Source organism: Danio rerio, chromosome 2 (genome assembly GCF_052040795.2).
Source record: "Danio rerio strain M-AB ecotype USA chromosome 2, GRCz13ab, whole genome shotgun sequence".
NCBI lineage: Eukaryota > Metazoa > Chordata > Actinopteri > Cypriniformes > Danionidae > Danio > Danio rerio.
Genome location: NC_141022.1, coordinates 60,454,798 through 60,473,334, shown reverse-complemented (window position 1 = coordinate 60,473,334; position 18,537 = coordinate 60,454,798). Strand labels below are relative to the sequence as shown.

Below are 18,537 nucleotides of genomic sequence, written 5' to 3'. Positions count from 1 at the left end.
ATAACGGGATTTCATTGAGAAATATATGTATATATATATATATATATATATATATATATATATATATATATATATATATAAATTTTTGTTTGTTAGTTTGATTACTATTGATTTCAAATGCAACAAAGTGCTTATAATTGGTGGGTGTGACTAAATTTTGGCTGATGCGTCTACATTTTTAAAGTTAGGAGCACCGGTGCTACCAAGCAAAAAGGTTAATTTCGAGCCCTGATATTGTATCATAAATCAGGGGTTCCCAAACTTTTCAGCCCGCGACCCCCAAAATAACAATGTCAGTGACTCGCGACCCCCATTTTTCAAAGTGGTTATACTGTAAATATATATAAACATTGCAGACACAACTATAGGCCCATATGAACATGAGCATATTGACAACACATAAATGCAACATATAAGGTTTTTTTTAATCATTTATTAATTTAATTACATTTTAATATAAATATCAAAAGCTGATGGCTGATTTTTGTTTGTATGTTGTTGTTTCTTTAACACAACTATTAATCTTCTGTGGATTATGAATAAAATATGACAATTCAAATAGTTTAATAAAATTTATTTAAATTTTGGAAATCACCAAGCGACCCCTTGTCATTGTCCCGCGACCCAGCAGGGGGTCCCGACCCCCACTTTGAGAACCCCTGTCATAAATAACCTTCAGTAATTATTCACAACAAGAAATTCTGAAACCAAGTAAAACATTTCTTTATCACATTAGTTCATAAAAATGCAAACAATTTCTTTATTTTGTGTGAAGGTATTTGATATGATTTTTGTTTGTGAATATCATTCATCATTCATTTTTTGTCGGCTTAGTCCCTTTATTAATCCGGGGTCGCCACAGCAGATTGAACCGCCAACTTATCCAGCACGTTTTTAAGCAGCGGATGCCCTTCCAGCCGCAACCCATCTCTGTTAAATGTTTCTGAATATTCTTTTTCATATGCCACACCGGAATACGATGGTCGGGAAGTGCAAAACAACATTACAAAGCTCGAGACAAATTTACATTTTGAAAAACATTTTTACCAAGGACGAAACTAATTTACATTTTTAGATAAAGAAATTAACAAAACGCGAAACACTTTTACAACTCCCGAAACAAATTTACAATTACAGATTCCTTACAGAAAGGGAATGTACCACACACCAGAAGTAACGTGGAATGTACCACACTGGGAGTGATGGGTGGGAAAGTTGTTGTTGGTGAGCGCGGTAAATTCGTGCTGTGGAGTACATGGCGTGAGCAAAGTTTATGGTGACCGAACATGGACAGCGGTCGAGGGTTGTTTTGCCCGTTTTGTGGCAAACACATGAGCAGCTTAACGCGGTTTTGCTATACGTGTGGTCGGTGTTTGGAGTTTATAAAGGACGCTGACCAGACGGAAACACCAGACATACTGCATCAATGTGTTCAACATTTTAAAGAGGGCTACTCGTTCGCTGTAATCATGGACATGATGTCGAGTCTACACGATGTAAACATCTGCTTGAGGGCTCTTAACAGGAAACTGAATGAAGCCGGTGTTACGGTTTAACTGGTGTCCGTGTTAACTGAGGCCCTTTTCAGATGTGCAAACTATTCACGTGTGCAGATTGGCAGATTCGTCACTTTTTCACAGCAACAAAACATGCCCATACCGTATAAATATTACTTAGTGTCAGTGTAAACATTATTGATTTGAATATCCGTGTGGCAGAACAGTATAAACCATAATTAATGTAAAGAAATAATTACAATTGACATGTCATCAACGGGTTTCAAACCCAAGTCAAGGTCAAGGTCAAGGTAAAATTTATTGTCTCCCGTAGGAGAAATTTGTTTTAGAGAAAAAGGTTCTGCTGTACATCGACACCAACAAGACAACATGTAACATACATACACATTAAAATCTAATCCTAAAATACCTCCTAATATAAATATGATTCCATAAAATCAGTAATTTTAATAAAATTTTTATAAAAAAATAAAATAATTAAAGTACCATATGCCCCACTGCCCTCTGTTGTGCAAACCAATCCTGTTATCTTAGTCTTTGACCATCCTTCCTTGCTTGCTCGTTGATCAACTTAATTGAAAAAGGAACAAAAGAATGTTTATATCTATTATGCTTGCACAACGGTACCCTATATCTTCTGCCAGAATTCATCAGCTCATATTCCACTGACAGCACATGTGAAGAATCAGATAAAATCTTGTTGGCTTGTTGGATTGTGCACAACTCAAAGATGTCTTTTAGTGAACCAAGTGTCTTAATTCCCATGATTTTTCCTGCCACTCTCATCAGGTTATCTACTTGGGTTTTCATTTTTAGTGTCAGATTCCCAAACCAAACAATAATCCCATATCTTAAAATAGACTCTATTGTTGCTTTATAAAAAGTCATCATTATGCTGCTACTCACTCCAAATAATCTTAGTCTGCGTAAAAAGTGTAATCGCTGATGAATTCTTACACAAAGACTTGACACCTGAGAGTGCCAATTAAGTTCACTATCAATGTTCACTCCTAAATATTTATATGAATCAACCTGCTTAATGTCTTTATCATAAACCACATTAGAGCTACTATCGCTTACTGACCTGGGGTCTATGATGACCTCCTCCGTTTTCTTAACATTAATTTCCAAATTGTGGTCATCACACCAGCAGACAAACCATTCTACAACCACTCTGTATTCCATAATGCTGGCATGTTTTGTGAAAAGGTGCAATAGTACAGTGTCATCGGAAAATTTAAGAATATATTGGTTTGTCTGCTGCCTAACGCAGTCGTTTGTATAGAGGGTGAACAGAAAGGGTGAACTTACAAGTCAAAAGGTTCTGCACGAGTATTAATCGACCTATATAACTGAGCTACTCATGTCTACAGGCTGGGGTTGGTTTTGATGTCTTTATCAGTCAACACTTGTCGTGCTTTGATTGTTTCCATGCACTTGCGTTTACATGTTTCTACACACTCTCACGCTGATATTTCATCAGAATAGCTCTAATATGTTTTATCGCAGTTGGTCAAACCATGATTTTTATAGGTGTACACTCATGGAAATCTGTCTACAAAGTCACACACGAGCTGGATATTATTGATAGTTTCCAGTGTGTGTTACATTCCGGGTCATTACCGGTGTGTGGTACATTCCCTTTCCGTAAGGAATCTGTAATTGTAAATGTGTTTCGGGACTTGTAAAAGTGTTTTGCGTCTTGTTAATGTTTTTCTAAAATGTAAATTAGTTTCCTCCTTGGTAAATAGTTTTTCCTATGTAATTGTGTCTGATGATCGGTAAAAATGTTTTTCAAAATGTAAAATTGTCTCGAGCTTTCAAAAAGTGTTTCACGCTTTGTAATGTTGTTTTGCACTTCCCGGCCACCGTACCTTAAGATATTCCTTATCTCTCTTTCTACATTTGACAGCTCATTATTAAGGCTGTCAAAATTAGCGTGTTAACGCACGTGATTAATTTGAAATATTTAACGCATAAATAAAAAATAACGCAAATATCGCAGTTGCAGTTTTTTTTATTTCCGGTTGTGGCCGACGTGTGTTCAGGGCCGGTGCGTCCATAAACGCGACCTATGCAGCTGCCTTGGGCAGCAGAATAGCAAGCAAACCCCCCGGTCCTCACATTCATCCGCTACACCCACCCCCTCCCTTACGGTCCTCTGCCTTCCATACGAATTAAACAGCGTGATTTCTGTTTGCCTAGAGCGCCAGTTCAGCTTGCTCTGGTCCTGCGTGTGTTTAACGTGCAAAGAAATATGGATATGACCAAGGACGCGCTTTTAGAAGGAAAGGTTCAGTATAAAACAATTAATGTCGCATCTTCAGGCTATCCAGTGTTTCCTCAAGAGTTTCATGCAATTTCGGGAGTTTCATTTTTAATATTTAGACTTTAACAGTTCAGCAGTTCACTCTCATTCAGTATTTTTTTCATTCAGGATGTTTTACTGGAATTTGATATCGCATGGTGAACGGAAAGAAAAACCTCTGCATTTTAGGACTTGAGTGGTCATTTAAGATAATCAAAAACCCCTGCTTACATGGTCGACTCTTGATCAGTTTTATCTTAATCATTAAAGCTGAGTATTGGTGTCCATGTGAATGAAAGTGCCAGATGAATTTGCAAGCAAAGCAAGCTCTCAAAGACATTTCTCTGCCCTTAAGCTGTGTCCCTCAAATGTTTCATTAAGTTTGACGTGTTTCCCCCTTTTGTAAAGCGTCTGCTTCACGTTCCTCTGTCAGAATCCTTGCTTGTTAAATACAGCCATACTTTAGAATGCTTAGTTTAAGCAAATTTGATGAACGAGATCGTGCGTGTTGATGAGTCTGAAGGGATCCCTCTTGCCTAATCATGATCCCTCTCATCATGATTAATTACATTTTGTGATAAATCATGATTAATTACATAAAAAGTGTGATTAATCACGTTAATTTTTTTAATAATTTGACATCCCTAGTCATAATGCATTATTGTCTTAATGTATGTTTCTGAGAGTGTTCACCTTCATCTCTGTATCTGTGTTTTTCAGCTAAACCTGAGCGCGTTTCCTGGCAGGTTGGATGAATTGAACGCGATCCTGTCTCCGTCAGTGGCCGGATTTAAGGCAGGCTCTCCTTTTTCTGTTTTCTAGTGCTCTGTCCTCAATTTCTTCACATTTCATCATCTTTGTTTCTACAGCCTGCTGCTGCTCCTGCTCCACCACCCGAGGAAGAGGAGGAGGCAGATGATGAAGAGACGGAGGAGTTGGGGCACGCCGACACTTACGCCGAATACAAGCCATCCAAATGTAAATCAGCATACCATCCCATTCCAATCCACAGCATACAGGCAGCATGAGTGGAATCAGTATATAAAATGTTGGCTTAATAATCATAATAGTTTTATAAAATTAGATATAGTGTCTCTCTGCAAGCTCTAGGTTGTTTACAATTTCAGAAGAGATAGCAGGCAAAAAAAAAATAAAGCTCAGATATACTTGAGATTCCTGACTTGGATCAGATTGTGCTGTCAGAGATTAGAGAAACAGTAAAGGAAAAGATATGTTTGTTTAAGGTTTAAATTAGTTTGGAGTCTTAAAATGTGTTTCTATATGTGTTTATTTGCGTAGCACATTTATTGTATATTTAAGCATTTTCATTGCATAAGACATTTAATGCACTATAATAATTCAAAGAGCTTTGCATAAAAATCATAATGGAAATCTCTAGAAGTGGTGCTTCCTTAGCAGATAAATGCTCTAATAACATTAATGAATATAGTATTTCAATTGTTTGCACGTTTAATGCATACAATATTCGAGTTTATTTACATGGAAAATTTAATGCACATATTATTTAAATTGTTTATGTATATTGTACATTTTATTTATCTAGTACTTGATCTTATTTATATGACACATGTAAATGCATATAGTATTTCAATTACTTATTTATAGAGCATATTTATTGCTTATAATATTTATAGTTTATGTACAGTGAACATTTAGTGCATATCATATTTCAATTGTTGATTTATATTACACATTTAATGCATATTGTATTAACATAATTTACATAGCACATTTAATGCATCTGGTATTTGTAGTTTATTTACATGGCACATTTATGGCCTGTTTCCACTGAGTGGTACGTTACGCCTTTATGGCCGTTTCCACTGTCTAAAGGCTGATTTATACTTCTGCGTCAAACGCCGGCGTATGCTACGGCGCTGACGCATAGCCCTTCGCCGTGGCCATCGCCGTCACTGACGTGCACCTCTCAAAAATTATAACTACACGTCGCAACGACGCGTAGCGTAAGCTCTGTGATTGGTTGGCTTGGTAGCGCTGACAAGTCTAGGTGGGACCGAGAGCCGCGCGAATGGCGCGAGCGATTGTTTACAAGTGTGTAGTCCCGTGAAGGAGCTCCTGATGGAAAGTTTTGTTTTGTGTTTACCTCATAGTTAAAGTTGTTGCACGTCCGCCGGTTCCTGCCTCAAAATGAGCGAGTTTGAGCCACTTGTACAACCAGGAAGTGTTCAGGAAAAGCAAAAAAGCAGAGAAGAAACTCGACACAGAGTAACATTTACACCTCACTGCCAACTAGCGTTTCGGAAGTGTTAATGCAGACCGACAGAGACAGCACGCAGAAGTATAAATGCACAGCCACGCGCGTTGCATGCGCCGTGGGTTACGCCGGTCACCTGACGCAGAAGTATAAATCAGGCATAAGGCAATGTTTCTCAAAGTGGGGGTCGGGGGGTCTCAAAGTTGCTCTCGTGGACAATGAAGGGGGGTCGCCTGGTGGTTTCCAAAAATCTATTTATTTTTATTAAACCATAAGAATGACCATATTTTATCCATAACCTTCTGAAGAGAAAAAAACAGTCGTTTATACCATATATAGTTACTTTAGTAGCTTATAGTTACTACTTCTATTGGATTGCAACCCCTGGGGTAATTGCATTGTATTAAAGACACAGCAATAGCGTCAGATGCAGCAGATTTCATAACACCTGATTAAACTTTGTGGCCCATTTACAGCTCTCATACATAAAAAAAATAAAAAGAAGAATAGACTTGGATCCATTGGTGTGTGTGTGTCCCATTGCATGCAAGGTTTCTGTATTTATAACCACCTCAGAGGATATTGGGGGTCACGAGTCACTGGCATTGTCATTTTGGGGGTCACGGCCTGAAAAGTTTGGGAGCCCCTGCACTAGAAATAACAAACTTGCAAGCGGAAAAGATGTGATATGGGAACGGCCGCTGCTATAGTTAATCTGGTGTATTAGCCTCTGTGTACGTACTTGGAACTTTAAACTAGCGCACAGTTGCCAACTTTGCATGACTTGGTTTAGTTGCAGCAGTTTAGTTTTGTTCCGTGCAACAGAAACGCGGCTTAGAGAAGCCTTTACGATTAACTTAACTGTGACGAATTGAAGTACAGTTAATAGTGAAATTGGCTAATCGCTGCATCCCTGATGATATCAGTGCATAGTACAAAAGGCCTTTTCTACAAACACATCCAAATGTTTTCAGCTGCCAGCGCTATTTGCTTATGGTGACAGCCTTTAACTGCAGCTCGTGCTGTATTGAACAGCCGCACGTCACTTGATAGCTATTGCGGCCGTTTTTCGACTGAATACAATTTATTTTTGATATCTTAGTCACTCTATTTGGAGGGCAGTGGGCTCTTTCGCATCATTGATCTGCAGTTATAATCAAACCGTGTTCATAGAAAAGTTCGTAATAAACATTTATACACAAGTATTTATGTGTAAAAAGCATCTGCTTTGTGAGAAGAGCTTCTTATATGGTATGTGAACGACTCGTACAGCTTTACTGTAGACATTTCTTCAAGTAAAAATGACGTCGTCTGAAACTGTCGTACACCACGCCCACCAAAAAGGTGCCATATTGGCAGTGGAAATGCAAGCTTGATAAAGGTGACTCGTACCGACCCGTACCGTACTGTACCTCTCAGTGGAAACAGGCCATTAGTGTGTATGGCATTTAAATGATCTATATTACACATTTAAAGTATATTTTATTCATAATTCCATTCAATTCAGCTTTATTTGTATAGCGCTTTTACAATGTAGATTGTGTCAAAGCAGCTTCACATAAATGGTCATAGTAACTGGAACAGTGTAGTTCAGTTTTAGTGTTTAAGTTCAGTTCAGTTCAGTTTAGCTCAGTTCAGTGTGATTTAATCATTACTGAGAGTTCAAACAATGAAGAGCAAATTCATATTGTTTAATTACATTGTACATTAAATACATATAGCATTTATAGTTTAATTACATTGCACATTTAATGTATATAGTATTTAAATTCCTTATTTATAGAGCACATTTAGTACAGTATTAAAATTATTTGTATATTTTACACATTTAATGCATTTTGTATTAATATAGTTTATAGAGCTGTGAACCTACACTAGTCTCACGGTTCGGTTACGATTATCATGCCATCGATTCGGTTCAATTCGATATTTCGGTGCATCACGGTGCATTGACGATGCTTTTATATTTTTTTCACAGCAGCAGCTCTTGTATTAAAATGTATGAATATATTTATATTTATATTTATATAGGTTATTATTTGTAATACAATTGTGTCATTTAATACAAACAGTCAGATATATAAACTGTAACTTTAAAAAAAAACAAGTATTTAGCAAATAATACAAACAAATATAAATATCCAGCTCAATTTCCGATCCTTGTCTAGTTCTATTACACCTCTTTGATTGGTTACACCCTCAACAAAAACGGTTGCGATTGGCTCTTGCGCGCTGCGCTCTTCAGATGAATGATAAGCGGCAGGCGGCAGCGGCGATCTCACAGGTGATGTATGATAGACACGGTGGAGAAAACTCTGCAGACACGCGCTCGTTTCTGTATCCAAAAGTAGCGCTGTAAAACAGCCGAGAGGAAAAGAAAAGTCACGCCAGCAGGTCAAATGGGCCACTGTGTGTGTGTGAGAAAGAGAGAGAGACAGAGACGAGAGTGAGCGAGAGAGAGAGAGAGAGAGAGAGAGAGAGAGAGAGAGAGAGAGAGAGAGAGATGGGGTAGGCTACTTTCATTCTCAAACTCACACAGTGAAATTGTGCACAGTTCATGAGTATTAAGTAGTTAGAGCGTTGTAAATACTCGCGATCGTCTCCCTCGCAACAGAGCGCATATGAGGTAAATGACGGTTATGATTATTACTGAACCGATACCGAATTGTCCGCGTCTGCATCGCGGTGCATTGAAGAAACGATTAATTTTGACACCCCTAATAGTTTATTTATATAGCACATTTAGTGCATAAGGTATTTAAATTATTTATATTATATATTATTTAATGTGTATTAATATTGGCTGGCGCAGTAGGTAGTGCTGTCGCCTCACAGCAAGAAGGTCGCTGGTTCAAGCCTCGGCTGGGTCAGCTGGCATTTCTGTGTGGAGTTTGCCTGTTTTCCCTGCATTCGCGCAGGTTTCCTCTGGGTGCTCCGGTTTCCCCCACAGTCCAAACACATGCAGTACAGGTGAATTGGGAAGTCTAAATTGTCTGTAGTGTATGAGTGTGTGTGAATGTTTCCCAGAGATCGGTTGCGCTGCATAAAAACGTGCTAGATAAGTTGGCGGTTCATTCCGCTGTGGCGACTAAAGGGACTAAACCGACAAGAAAATGAATGAATTAATGTATTAATATGGTTTATTTACTTTGTACATTAAAAACATGACAATGCCTATAGAATTATATAGCTTATTTATAATGCACATTTAGTTGCATTGCACATTTACACATGTAGTATTTATAAAGTGTGATTACATTACGCATTTAAAGCATTTATTTATTTATTTATTTATTTATTGAGTTTGTTTACATAGCATGTTTAATGCACAGGGGTGATTTAAAGAGCTTTGCTTAAACATTGATGCTGTAAAGTAGTGTTTTCCCCATAGCGAATAAATGCCCTGTTCACATGTGCACAGCCACTATAGGAATCTCTCATCCTGATATCGTGGTGGAGACCAACACACTGTCCAGCGTTCCTCCTCCTGACATCACATACACACTGTCCATTCCAGACAGCACCGTAAGCACAGGCCTGCTGTCCGCCCTGCAGCTCGAGGCCATCATCTACGCCTGCCAGGTACATGATGTCTATTTCTAATCAAAAATTTAAATGATCAAGAAGTTGTCTTTTGGAGGAATCATTGATCAGACTGAAAGATCTTTTAGGAATTTGTTTTTTAGGAAGTGTTATTTTGTGCAATGAATGAATAAGAAACAGCAATGATTACACATGTACAAGTGTAGATGTTAATATAACCAATGCTGCTGATGTAGCATTAAAGCATAACTAACTAAATCTAATCAAAAACTAATCTTTAGCGTTTAGTTTAAATGCATGAAGTTGCATGTGTGTTTGTGTGTTTCAGCAACATGAGGTGATTCTTCAGAACGGTCAGCGAGCAGGTTTTCTGATCGGAGACGGAGCTGGTGTCGGGAAAGGACGCACTGTGGCTGGAATCATACTAGAGAACTTCTTAAAGGGACGGAAGAGAGCGCTGTGGTAAACAAACATGCAATAATGTTCACCAGCTAGGTTTCTATCCACCTAGTTCGCATAAAAATCCCAAGCAAATCTCATTTAAAAATGCTTAATTGAAATGCCAAGATGTGCATACATTTACAAAATGTGCATAGAAACGTATATGCACAACTGAGAAGGATAAAGTTTTTATCCGATAAGAAAAAATGTGCATAAACTGTGATGGAAACACATTTAGTGAACAAACTCCAGCATGCGCATCAGTAAAAACATGTGATGATAAAAATGACGACATTAATGGACTTTGCAGTGTTTCCTGCACATTGTTAAAGATCTCAAATGTTGCTTTGCTGATTTCTAAAACCCCTCAGCTGTCAGCCCATCATCACAGTGCTTTAGTATTACTATTATTTCGTCTTCTTAAGCTCAACTCATTTATTAGAGAAGAAAAAAGACCACAGTGGCTTCTTCAAATGATGATTTTGCTCTCTCTTGTTTCTCATTGGTTGAAAACACTGCATTATTTGCGAATGTTTTATGCAATAATACAGTTTTGTGCAGATGTGTAAATTGCATCTTTGAATATAAACATAACTAATTTCAGTCTGATGTATTAGTTTATATTCTTCATTCACCCCTGATGATTTGATTTTTTTTTTCTTTCCTGGAAATCTACTTTGTTTAGGTTCAGTGTGTCGAATGACCTGAAGTACGATGCTGAGAGAGATCTCAAGGACATCGACGCTCCTAACATCCCTGTGTTTGCATTAAATAAGGTTTGTCATATGAAGTTCTGCATTTGATCAGAGTTTGATTGTGAATTTATTTAAATAAATTGCAAGTTTAAGTAACTTATTTATAAATAAAAATGAAAATATTTGATTGCTAAAAACAGATTTACTACTCAAAGCATTGAAAATGTTTGTACAATATTTAAATGCATCTTATTGGTTTGCCTGCATTTCTTATGACAGTAGCATTAGAGATCATGCATAAGGATTTATATATATATATATATATATATATATATATATATATATATATATATATATATATATATATATATATATATATATATATATATATATAAATATATATAAAATCCTTTAATAGATTATAGACTTTTTTATCAAAAGTAGGTCTTAAAGATTTTTTGTTTTTTATTTTATGTATTGTTCATTGTTGTTGATATATTTTTACTGTTATAGTTTTATGTAGAAAAGTTTTGTTTATAAAGTGTTAATGTTATGTTTTTACCACAAAATGTCTATTGAAGCAGATATACTTAATAAGCTTCGAAACCCTTTCTTATTTTTATATTGTAATGTAGCATTTAATAATGTTTTTATTTTATATTTTCATTGACTTTGTTATACTCATTGTTTGTTTGCCTGTTTTTTTAACATTATTTTTATTTTATTTTATGTTTGTAATTTCAGCAAATCTATTTTTGTAATTAATATATATATTAATATATTTTTTGTTTGTTACAAGTTTTACTATAGCTGAATGATTTTTTTTTTCAAGTAAACAAAGTCATGATCATGAATAAGTGTTTGTGAGGTTTTTAATAAAGAATCTTTTAAAAAAATATAGAATTTTTGTTAAAAGTAGATCTTAAAAAAAAACGTTATTTTTATTTTACGTGTTGTTTATTGTTTTTGATGTCTTTATATATTTATCCAAACATTTTTTTTATAAACTGTAGCATTTATTAAGCTTTTTAAATGGTTTTTAATTTTTTTTATTTTCAGTTTGAATTTTTTTTTTAATTAATTTTGTTTTCGTCATTTTATTTTTGACGGTTTTATTTTGGCATGATTTTTATTTCCATTCATTTTTTGGCAATTTCAACATTTTTGTAGTTATTATATATTAACATTTTTTGTTTGTTTGTTTCAATTGTTTCTAGTTAACTATTAAAAGTAGTTAAAATAATCCTAGATGCTTTTTTTCCAGAAATGTTGCAGACAGTTTAATCAGTTTTTCATGAAGAGTCTTTTAGAAGTTACCTCATTAAATAGTTAACTTAATATCAGTTAAATATCAGCTTCATTAGTTTTTCATGAAGGGTCATTTTAATAGTTGACTAAATATTTTAGTTAACTATTAAAAGCAATTGTGATAACCCTAGGTGCTTATTTTTAGAAAAGTTGCAGACAAATTAATCCGTTTTTCATGAAGGGTCGTTAAATAGTTAACTAAATATCAATTTTTTGTAAAGGGTCATTGTAATAGTTAACCTAATAAAAAAAAAGTAATTATAATAGCTTTTTTTAAGAAATGTTGCTGAGCAATTGATCAGTTTTTCAGAAAGGATCATTGAATGCTAATGTATGTGTTTCCTCCTTGGTGCAGATTAAATATGGAGATACGGCTACCTCAGAGGGCGTTCTGTTCGCCACATACTCAGCGCTGATTGGAGAGAGTCAGGCCGGCGGGCAGCATCGCACCCGACTTAAACAGATCCTGGACTGGTGCAAACCCAGCTTTGATGGAGTCGTATCCTTCATGTTGAGACACACTCAATGCATTCATTTCAAATCTTTTTAGCGGCTAATTAATAATTGGGTTTCATCTGTATGGATATGCAGGGTTTATGGAAAACCTGCAAAAGTCATGGAGTTTTGACATGGCATTTTTCAAATCAGAAACCCCACAATGTTTTGGAAAAGTAATGGAAATTAGTTTAACAAATATCTGTATAGTTGAATATAGTTGTCTTCTTTTCTGTCCTTGGCCAAAAACATAATCTCGCATTATTAGCGCTGTGTACGCATTATCTAAATATATTTTTAATACACATAAAAGTACATTTAAGCTAAATAGATTGCTGCATGATTTATGATAATAAATTTTTTTTCTTCCGGTACCTTTAAAAAAATGCTAATTTACACTACATTTTTCAAATCCAGAGGTGCACTCAATACCTGCATTTCAAATCTTTTTAGTCGCTAATAAACAAATTGGTTTCATCCGTATCATACATATTCATAACAACACAACACATCAGCTTTGCGTAATGTAATATAATGTGTATTTATATAGTGCATTTATTGTGTATGGCCATACACCCAAAGTGCTTCACAATCATGAGGGGGGTCACCACCACCATAGTGCAGCATCCACTTGGATGATGCGACGGCAGCCACAGGACAACAGTGCCAGTGCGCTCACCACACACCAGCTATTAGTGGAGTGGAGAGACAGTGATAGAGCCAATTCGGTGGAAGGGGATGACTGGAAGGCCATGATCGTAAGGGCCAATTGAGGGACCAGGACACCAGGGTTACACCCCTGCTCTTTCACGAGAAGTGCCATGGGATTTTAATGACCACAGAGAGTCAGGACCTCGGTTTAACGTCTCATCCGAAAGACGGCGCCCACTGACAGTGTAGTGTCCCCTTCACTATACTGGGACATTAGGACTCACACAAACCACAGGTTAAGCGCCCCCTGCTGACCTCACTAACACCACTTCCAACAGCAACAACAGAGACCCAAGTGGTCTCCCATCCAGGTACTGACCAGGCTCAACCCTGCTTAGCTTCAGTGAGTAACCAGTCTTAGGCTGCAGGGTGATATGGCTGTGTAAAATAGTTTTAAAACAGAACATTGCCTGTCTAAAAGAAATACTTCAGCCATGGTGTCATCCTTCCTCCAGCATACAAAAGTAACTCCATTATTGATTCAGGATTTTAACAAGTTTTGATTCAGCTTTTTTTTTTTTTACGGCTGTCACTCTCGTGTGCATGTAAACATGCTAACAGCGGATCTGCGTGAACGTTTACATTTACATTTAGTCATTTAACAGACGCTTTTATGCAAAGCAACTTACAAATGAGGACAAGGAAGCGATTTGCACAACTATAAAAGCAACAATGAATAAGTGCTGTAGGCAAGTTTCAGGTGTGTAAAGAAAGTGTAAGAAGCAAAACAGTAGTAATTTTTTTATTTATTAATTTTTTTAATTAATGTATTTAGTGGAGGGGTCAGAGAGGGAATTGCAGATTAGTAAGGAAAGTGGAGACCGGCTGCAGATATATATATATATATATATATATATATATATATATATATATATATATATATATATATATATATATATACACACACACACACACACACACAACAGTTCTGTCGGATTCTCAAATCTGATTGGCTGATAGTCGTGCGATATTCTGCAATATCAGAAGTCCTACAGCCTCTTTACCCTTTGTGTATTACTCCGCCCACATACAGCCAGCAAAAAGCCAACACTACAGATCTAAAGTTTAAAAGATGCTTGCTCAGCTGTTTAACTGTCAGCTCATGATTTGAGTCTGGAAGAAAGTAGTTCCTCATACAAAAGGGTTTTTGAGACTAATTTTAGTTTTTATATACACAATTATGCCGTCAAACTGTTGTATAAACGCAATATCACACTCGTAGTAGTGCTATATGGCTGTATATCGGCACTGGTGGGGGCACTAAGGCACGCGGAGAAAGTCTTATTTGTTTTATCTCGACCAGAATAAAAGCAGTTATTAATTTTTTAAACACCATTTTAAGGTCAAAATTATTAGCCCCTTTAAGCTATATATTTTTTGATAGTCTACAGAACAAACCATCGTTATACAATAACTTGCCTAATTACCCTAACCTGCCTAGTTACCCTAATTAACCTAGTTAAGCCTTTAAATGTCACTTTAAGCTGGATAGAAGTGTCTTGAAAAATATCTAGTCAAATATTATTTACTGTCATCATGGCAAAGATAAAGCAAATCAGTTATTAGAAATGAGTTATTAAAACTATTATGTTTAGAAATGTGTTGAAAATCTTCTCTGTTAAACAGAAATTGGGGAAAAAAATAAACGGGTGAATAATTCAGGGGGGCCAATAATTCTGACTTCAACTTATATATGTACACGCACACACCATGCTGTTCCTTGGGGTCGCTCAAGATCTGAAATATTAAATTAGTATTGACCCTTGACCTTTAACCTCTGCCAGATTGTGTTTGACGAGTGCCATAAGGCTAAGAATGCGACCTCCACTAAAATGGGTAAAGCCGTTCTAGACCTGCAGAGCAAACTTCCTCGAGCAAGAGTGGTGTATGCTAGTGCCACAGGTAAGATTGAGATTTATAGTTTAATATGTTTTAGATTCAGAGCATCATTACTCCTAATGTAAGTGTCATATTTGATTTAATACTCTGAAACATTTCTGCTTATTGTCAATATTGCTGTAAGTCAGACGTCTCATCGCGTTATGATGCGATATCGATACTGTTAGCCAGCAGAGCGAATTTTTTTTAATTTTTTTATTTTTTTGCATTTTTTTTTTTGTATTTTTTTTTTTTTTTCATTTTTTGATACGATTTTGATTCGATTCGGTGGAATATTAATCATTATGTCAATAATAAGCTATTATGTGGCTAATATACAGAACAAATGCAATCAAAGTATATAATGTAAGCATTACATTGAACTCTGTGTGAACTGCTCATTCTGTAGCATCCTTGGCAAAATATCTACTTTATTATCATTTTAAATAATCTAGATGAAATAATAACAGGTGAAAAGCATAATAAACAATGCATCATTCTTGAATGTGTCCTAAATTGGCTTAACTGAATCAAGTGGAAATGCATAGATAGGCCTGGAGATGTGTAGAGTGTCAAAATAAAAGTGTCTTTAAAAATGATTGCGATGTTGATATTTGACTAGTGCTGGGTAACGATTAATCATGTCCAAAATATACGTTTGTTTTGACATAATATATGTGTTTATTATATATATTTTTATTGTCTATATGTGATATGCACAAAAACATTCATGTAAACAAAACTATACAAAGAAATTGTTATATAGATATTTAGGTTTAGGTATAATTTGTGCCATATACATATATATTTTATATCTACGTCTTTTATATAAACATTTTCTCAAATGTATTCATGCATGTATTTATTTATATATACATAATAAATGTACACAGTACACACACACATATATTATGTCAAAATGAACTTTTACTGGATGTGATTAACCGTGAATTGCGCTATGTTTTATACAAATAATCAATGCATCATATTGTTAGCTATGGAATTGATCTATGCATCCATATTTATTTATTGTTTTATCAATAATTGTCAGTGTCTGTAACCATTTTAAGGAGTCAAAAAAAGTTCATTTACTTTTTCTTTTTTTTATGTTGTAAAACAAAACAAAATCAATAATCTTGTAATAATAATAATAATAACAATAATAATAATAATTCCTTACATTTATATAGCGCTTTTCTGGGCACTGGGCGTTTTACACAATGGGGGGGGGGATCTCCTCATCCACCACCAGTGTGCAGCATCCACCTGGATGACGCGATGGCAGCCATTTTGCACCAGACCGCACACCACATACCAGCTGATTGGTGGAGAGGAGACAGAGTAATGAAGCCAATTATGATATGGGGAGGGTTAGGAGGCCATGATGGACAGAGGCCAGTGGGCAGATTTGGCCAGGATGCCGGGGTTAAACCCCTACTCTTTTTCAAAGGACATTCTGGGATTTTTAACGACCACAGAGTGTCGGGACCTTGGTTTAACGTCTCATCCGAAAGACGGCGCTTACTGAGCAGTATAGAGTCCCCGTCACTATACTGGGGCATTAGGACCCACACAGACCACAGGTTGAGCGCCCCCTGTACTTTAAAATGAATTGGTTCTACTAAATTATGTACAGGTCAAAACAATGTGTCTGTGCACTAATTACATGTTGATTTGATTGATTGGTTGATTGGTTGGTTGAATGGTTGTTTGATTGATTGATTGATTGATTGATTGATTGATTGATTGATTAAAAATAAGTTTTAAAAATTCCATTTCACGCCTTTTGAATGCCTGTCAATAGGGAAAACATATTTGTGTTGTAGTTTTAACTTGTCAAATTGTTTGAGTGATAAATAAGTTTACAAATAATAACTGGGTGCATAATGTCTTCATTCTCCAGGTGCTTCTGAGCCAAAGAATATGATCTACATGAGCCGGCTGGGGATTTGGGGGCAAGGAACACCCTTCAAGACCTTTGACGACTTCCTGCACGCTATTGAGAAGAGGTCAGAGTTCATGCTCGGTGTCAGAGATTTTCCTCTTCTCTTATAAACATGCGCTCAAGTCTCGCGTCTGGTGTTTCAGGGGCGTTGGTGCTATGGAGATTGTGGCGATGGATATGAAAGTGAGTGGCATGTATATCGCCCGGCAGCTCAGCTTTTCCGGCGTCTCCTTTCGGATAGAGGAGATCGCACTGGATGAAGAGTTTAAACTGGTCTACAATAAAGCCGCCAGACTGGTGAGTCTATCTATCTATCTATCTATCTATCTATCTATCTATCTATCTATCTATCTATCTATCTATCTATCTATCTATCTATCTATCTATCTATCTATCTATCTGTCTGTCTGTCTGTCTGTCTGTCTGTCTGTCTGTCTGTCTGTCTGTCTGTCTGTCTGTCTGTCTATCTGCCTGTCTGCCTATCTATCTATCTATCTATCTATCTATCTATCTATCTATCTGTCTGTCTGTCTGTCTGTCTGTCTGTCTGTCTGTCTGTCTATCTATCTGTCTATCTATTTATCTATCTGTCTATCTGTCTCTCTGTCTATCTGTCTATCTATATCTATCTATCCATCTATCTATCTATCTATCTATCTATCTATCTATCTATCTATCTATCTATCTATCTATCTATCTATCTATCTATCTATCTATCTATCTATCTATCTATCTATCTATATATCTGTCTGTCTGTCTGTCTGTCTGTCTGTCTGTCTATCTATCTATCTGTCTATCTATCTGTCTATCTATTTATCTATCTGTCTATCTGTCTCTCTGTCTATCTGTCTATCTATATCTATCTATCTATCTATCTATCTATCTATCTGTCTGTCTGTCTGTCTGTCTGTCTGTCTGTCTGTCTGTCTGTCTGTCTGTCTGTCTGTCTGTCTGTCTGTCTATCTGCCTGTCTGTCTATCTATCTATCTATCTGTCTGTCTGTCTGTCTGTCTGTCTGTCTGTCTGTCTGTCTGTCTGTCTGTCTATCTATCTGTCTATCTATCTGTCTATCTATTTATCTATCTGTCTATCTGTCTCTCTGTCTATCTGTCTATCTATATCTATCTATCTATCTATCTATCTATCTATCTATCTATCTATCTATCTATCTATCTATCTATCTATCTATCTATCTATCTATCTATCTATCTATCTATATATCTGTCTGTCTGTCTGTCTGTCTGTCTGTCTGTCTGTCTATCTATCTATCTGTCTATCTATCTGTCTATCTATTTATCTATCTGTCTATCTGTCTCTCTGTCTATCTGTCTATCTATATCTATCTATCTATCTATCTATCTATCTATCTATCTATCTATCTATCTATCTATCTATCTATCTATCTATCTATCTATCTATCTATCTATCTGTCTGTCTGTCTGTCTGTCTGTCTGTCTGTC

General features: G+C 36.1%; 2 protein-coding genes and 1 long non-coding RNA gene across 5 annotated transcripts in view; 2 read left to right on the top strand and 1 right to left on the bottom strand.

Annotated features, from left to right (window-relative positions):
- The window catches only part of btbd2b (BTB domain containing 2b), a 1,074,195-nt gene that overhangs the window by 724,416 nt on the left and 331,242 nt on the right, over window positions 1-18,537 (top strand). The window lies entirely within an intron of this gene.
- Window positions 1-18,537, top strand: part of sbno2a (strawberry notch homolog 2a) — an 80,295-nt gene that overhangs the window by 29,007 nt on the left and 32,751 nt on the right. For all 3 annotated transcript variants that reach the window (NM_001423680.2, NM_001423681.2, NM_001423682.2), the window contains 9 exon segments: window positions 4,546-4,620; window positions 4,695-4,803; window positions 9,483-9,643; window positions 9,933-10,066; window positions 10,731-10,821; window positions 12,404-12,547; window positions 15,039-15,156; window positions 17,036-17,141; window positions 17,221-17,374. In NM_001423680.2, coding sequence (NP_001410609.2) covers window positions 4,546-4,620; window positions 4,695-4,803; window positions 9,483-9,643; window positions 9,933-10,066; window positions 10,731-10,821; window positions 12,404-12,547; window positions 15,039-15,156; window positions 17,036-17,141; window positions 17,221-17,374 — 1,092 coding nt within the window.
- Window positions 3,017-8,156, bottom strand: LOC147846574 (uncharacterized). The gene is made up of 3 exons (XR_015479239.1): window positions 5,897-8,156; window positions 3,673-5,850; window positions 3,017-3,636 (listed from the first exon to the last, which is right to left on the bottom strand). It is a non-coding gene; the product is annotated as an uncharacterized LOC147846574 (long non-coding RNA).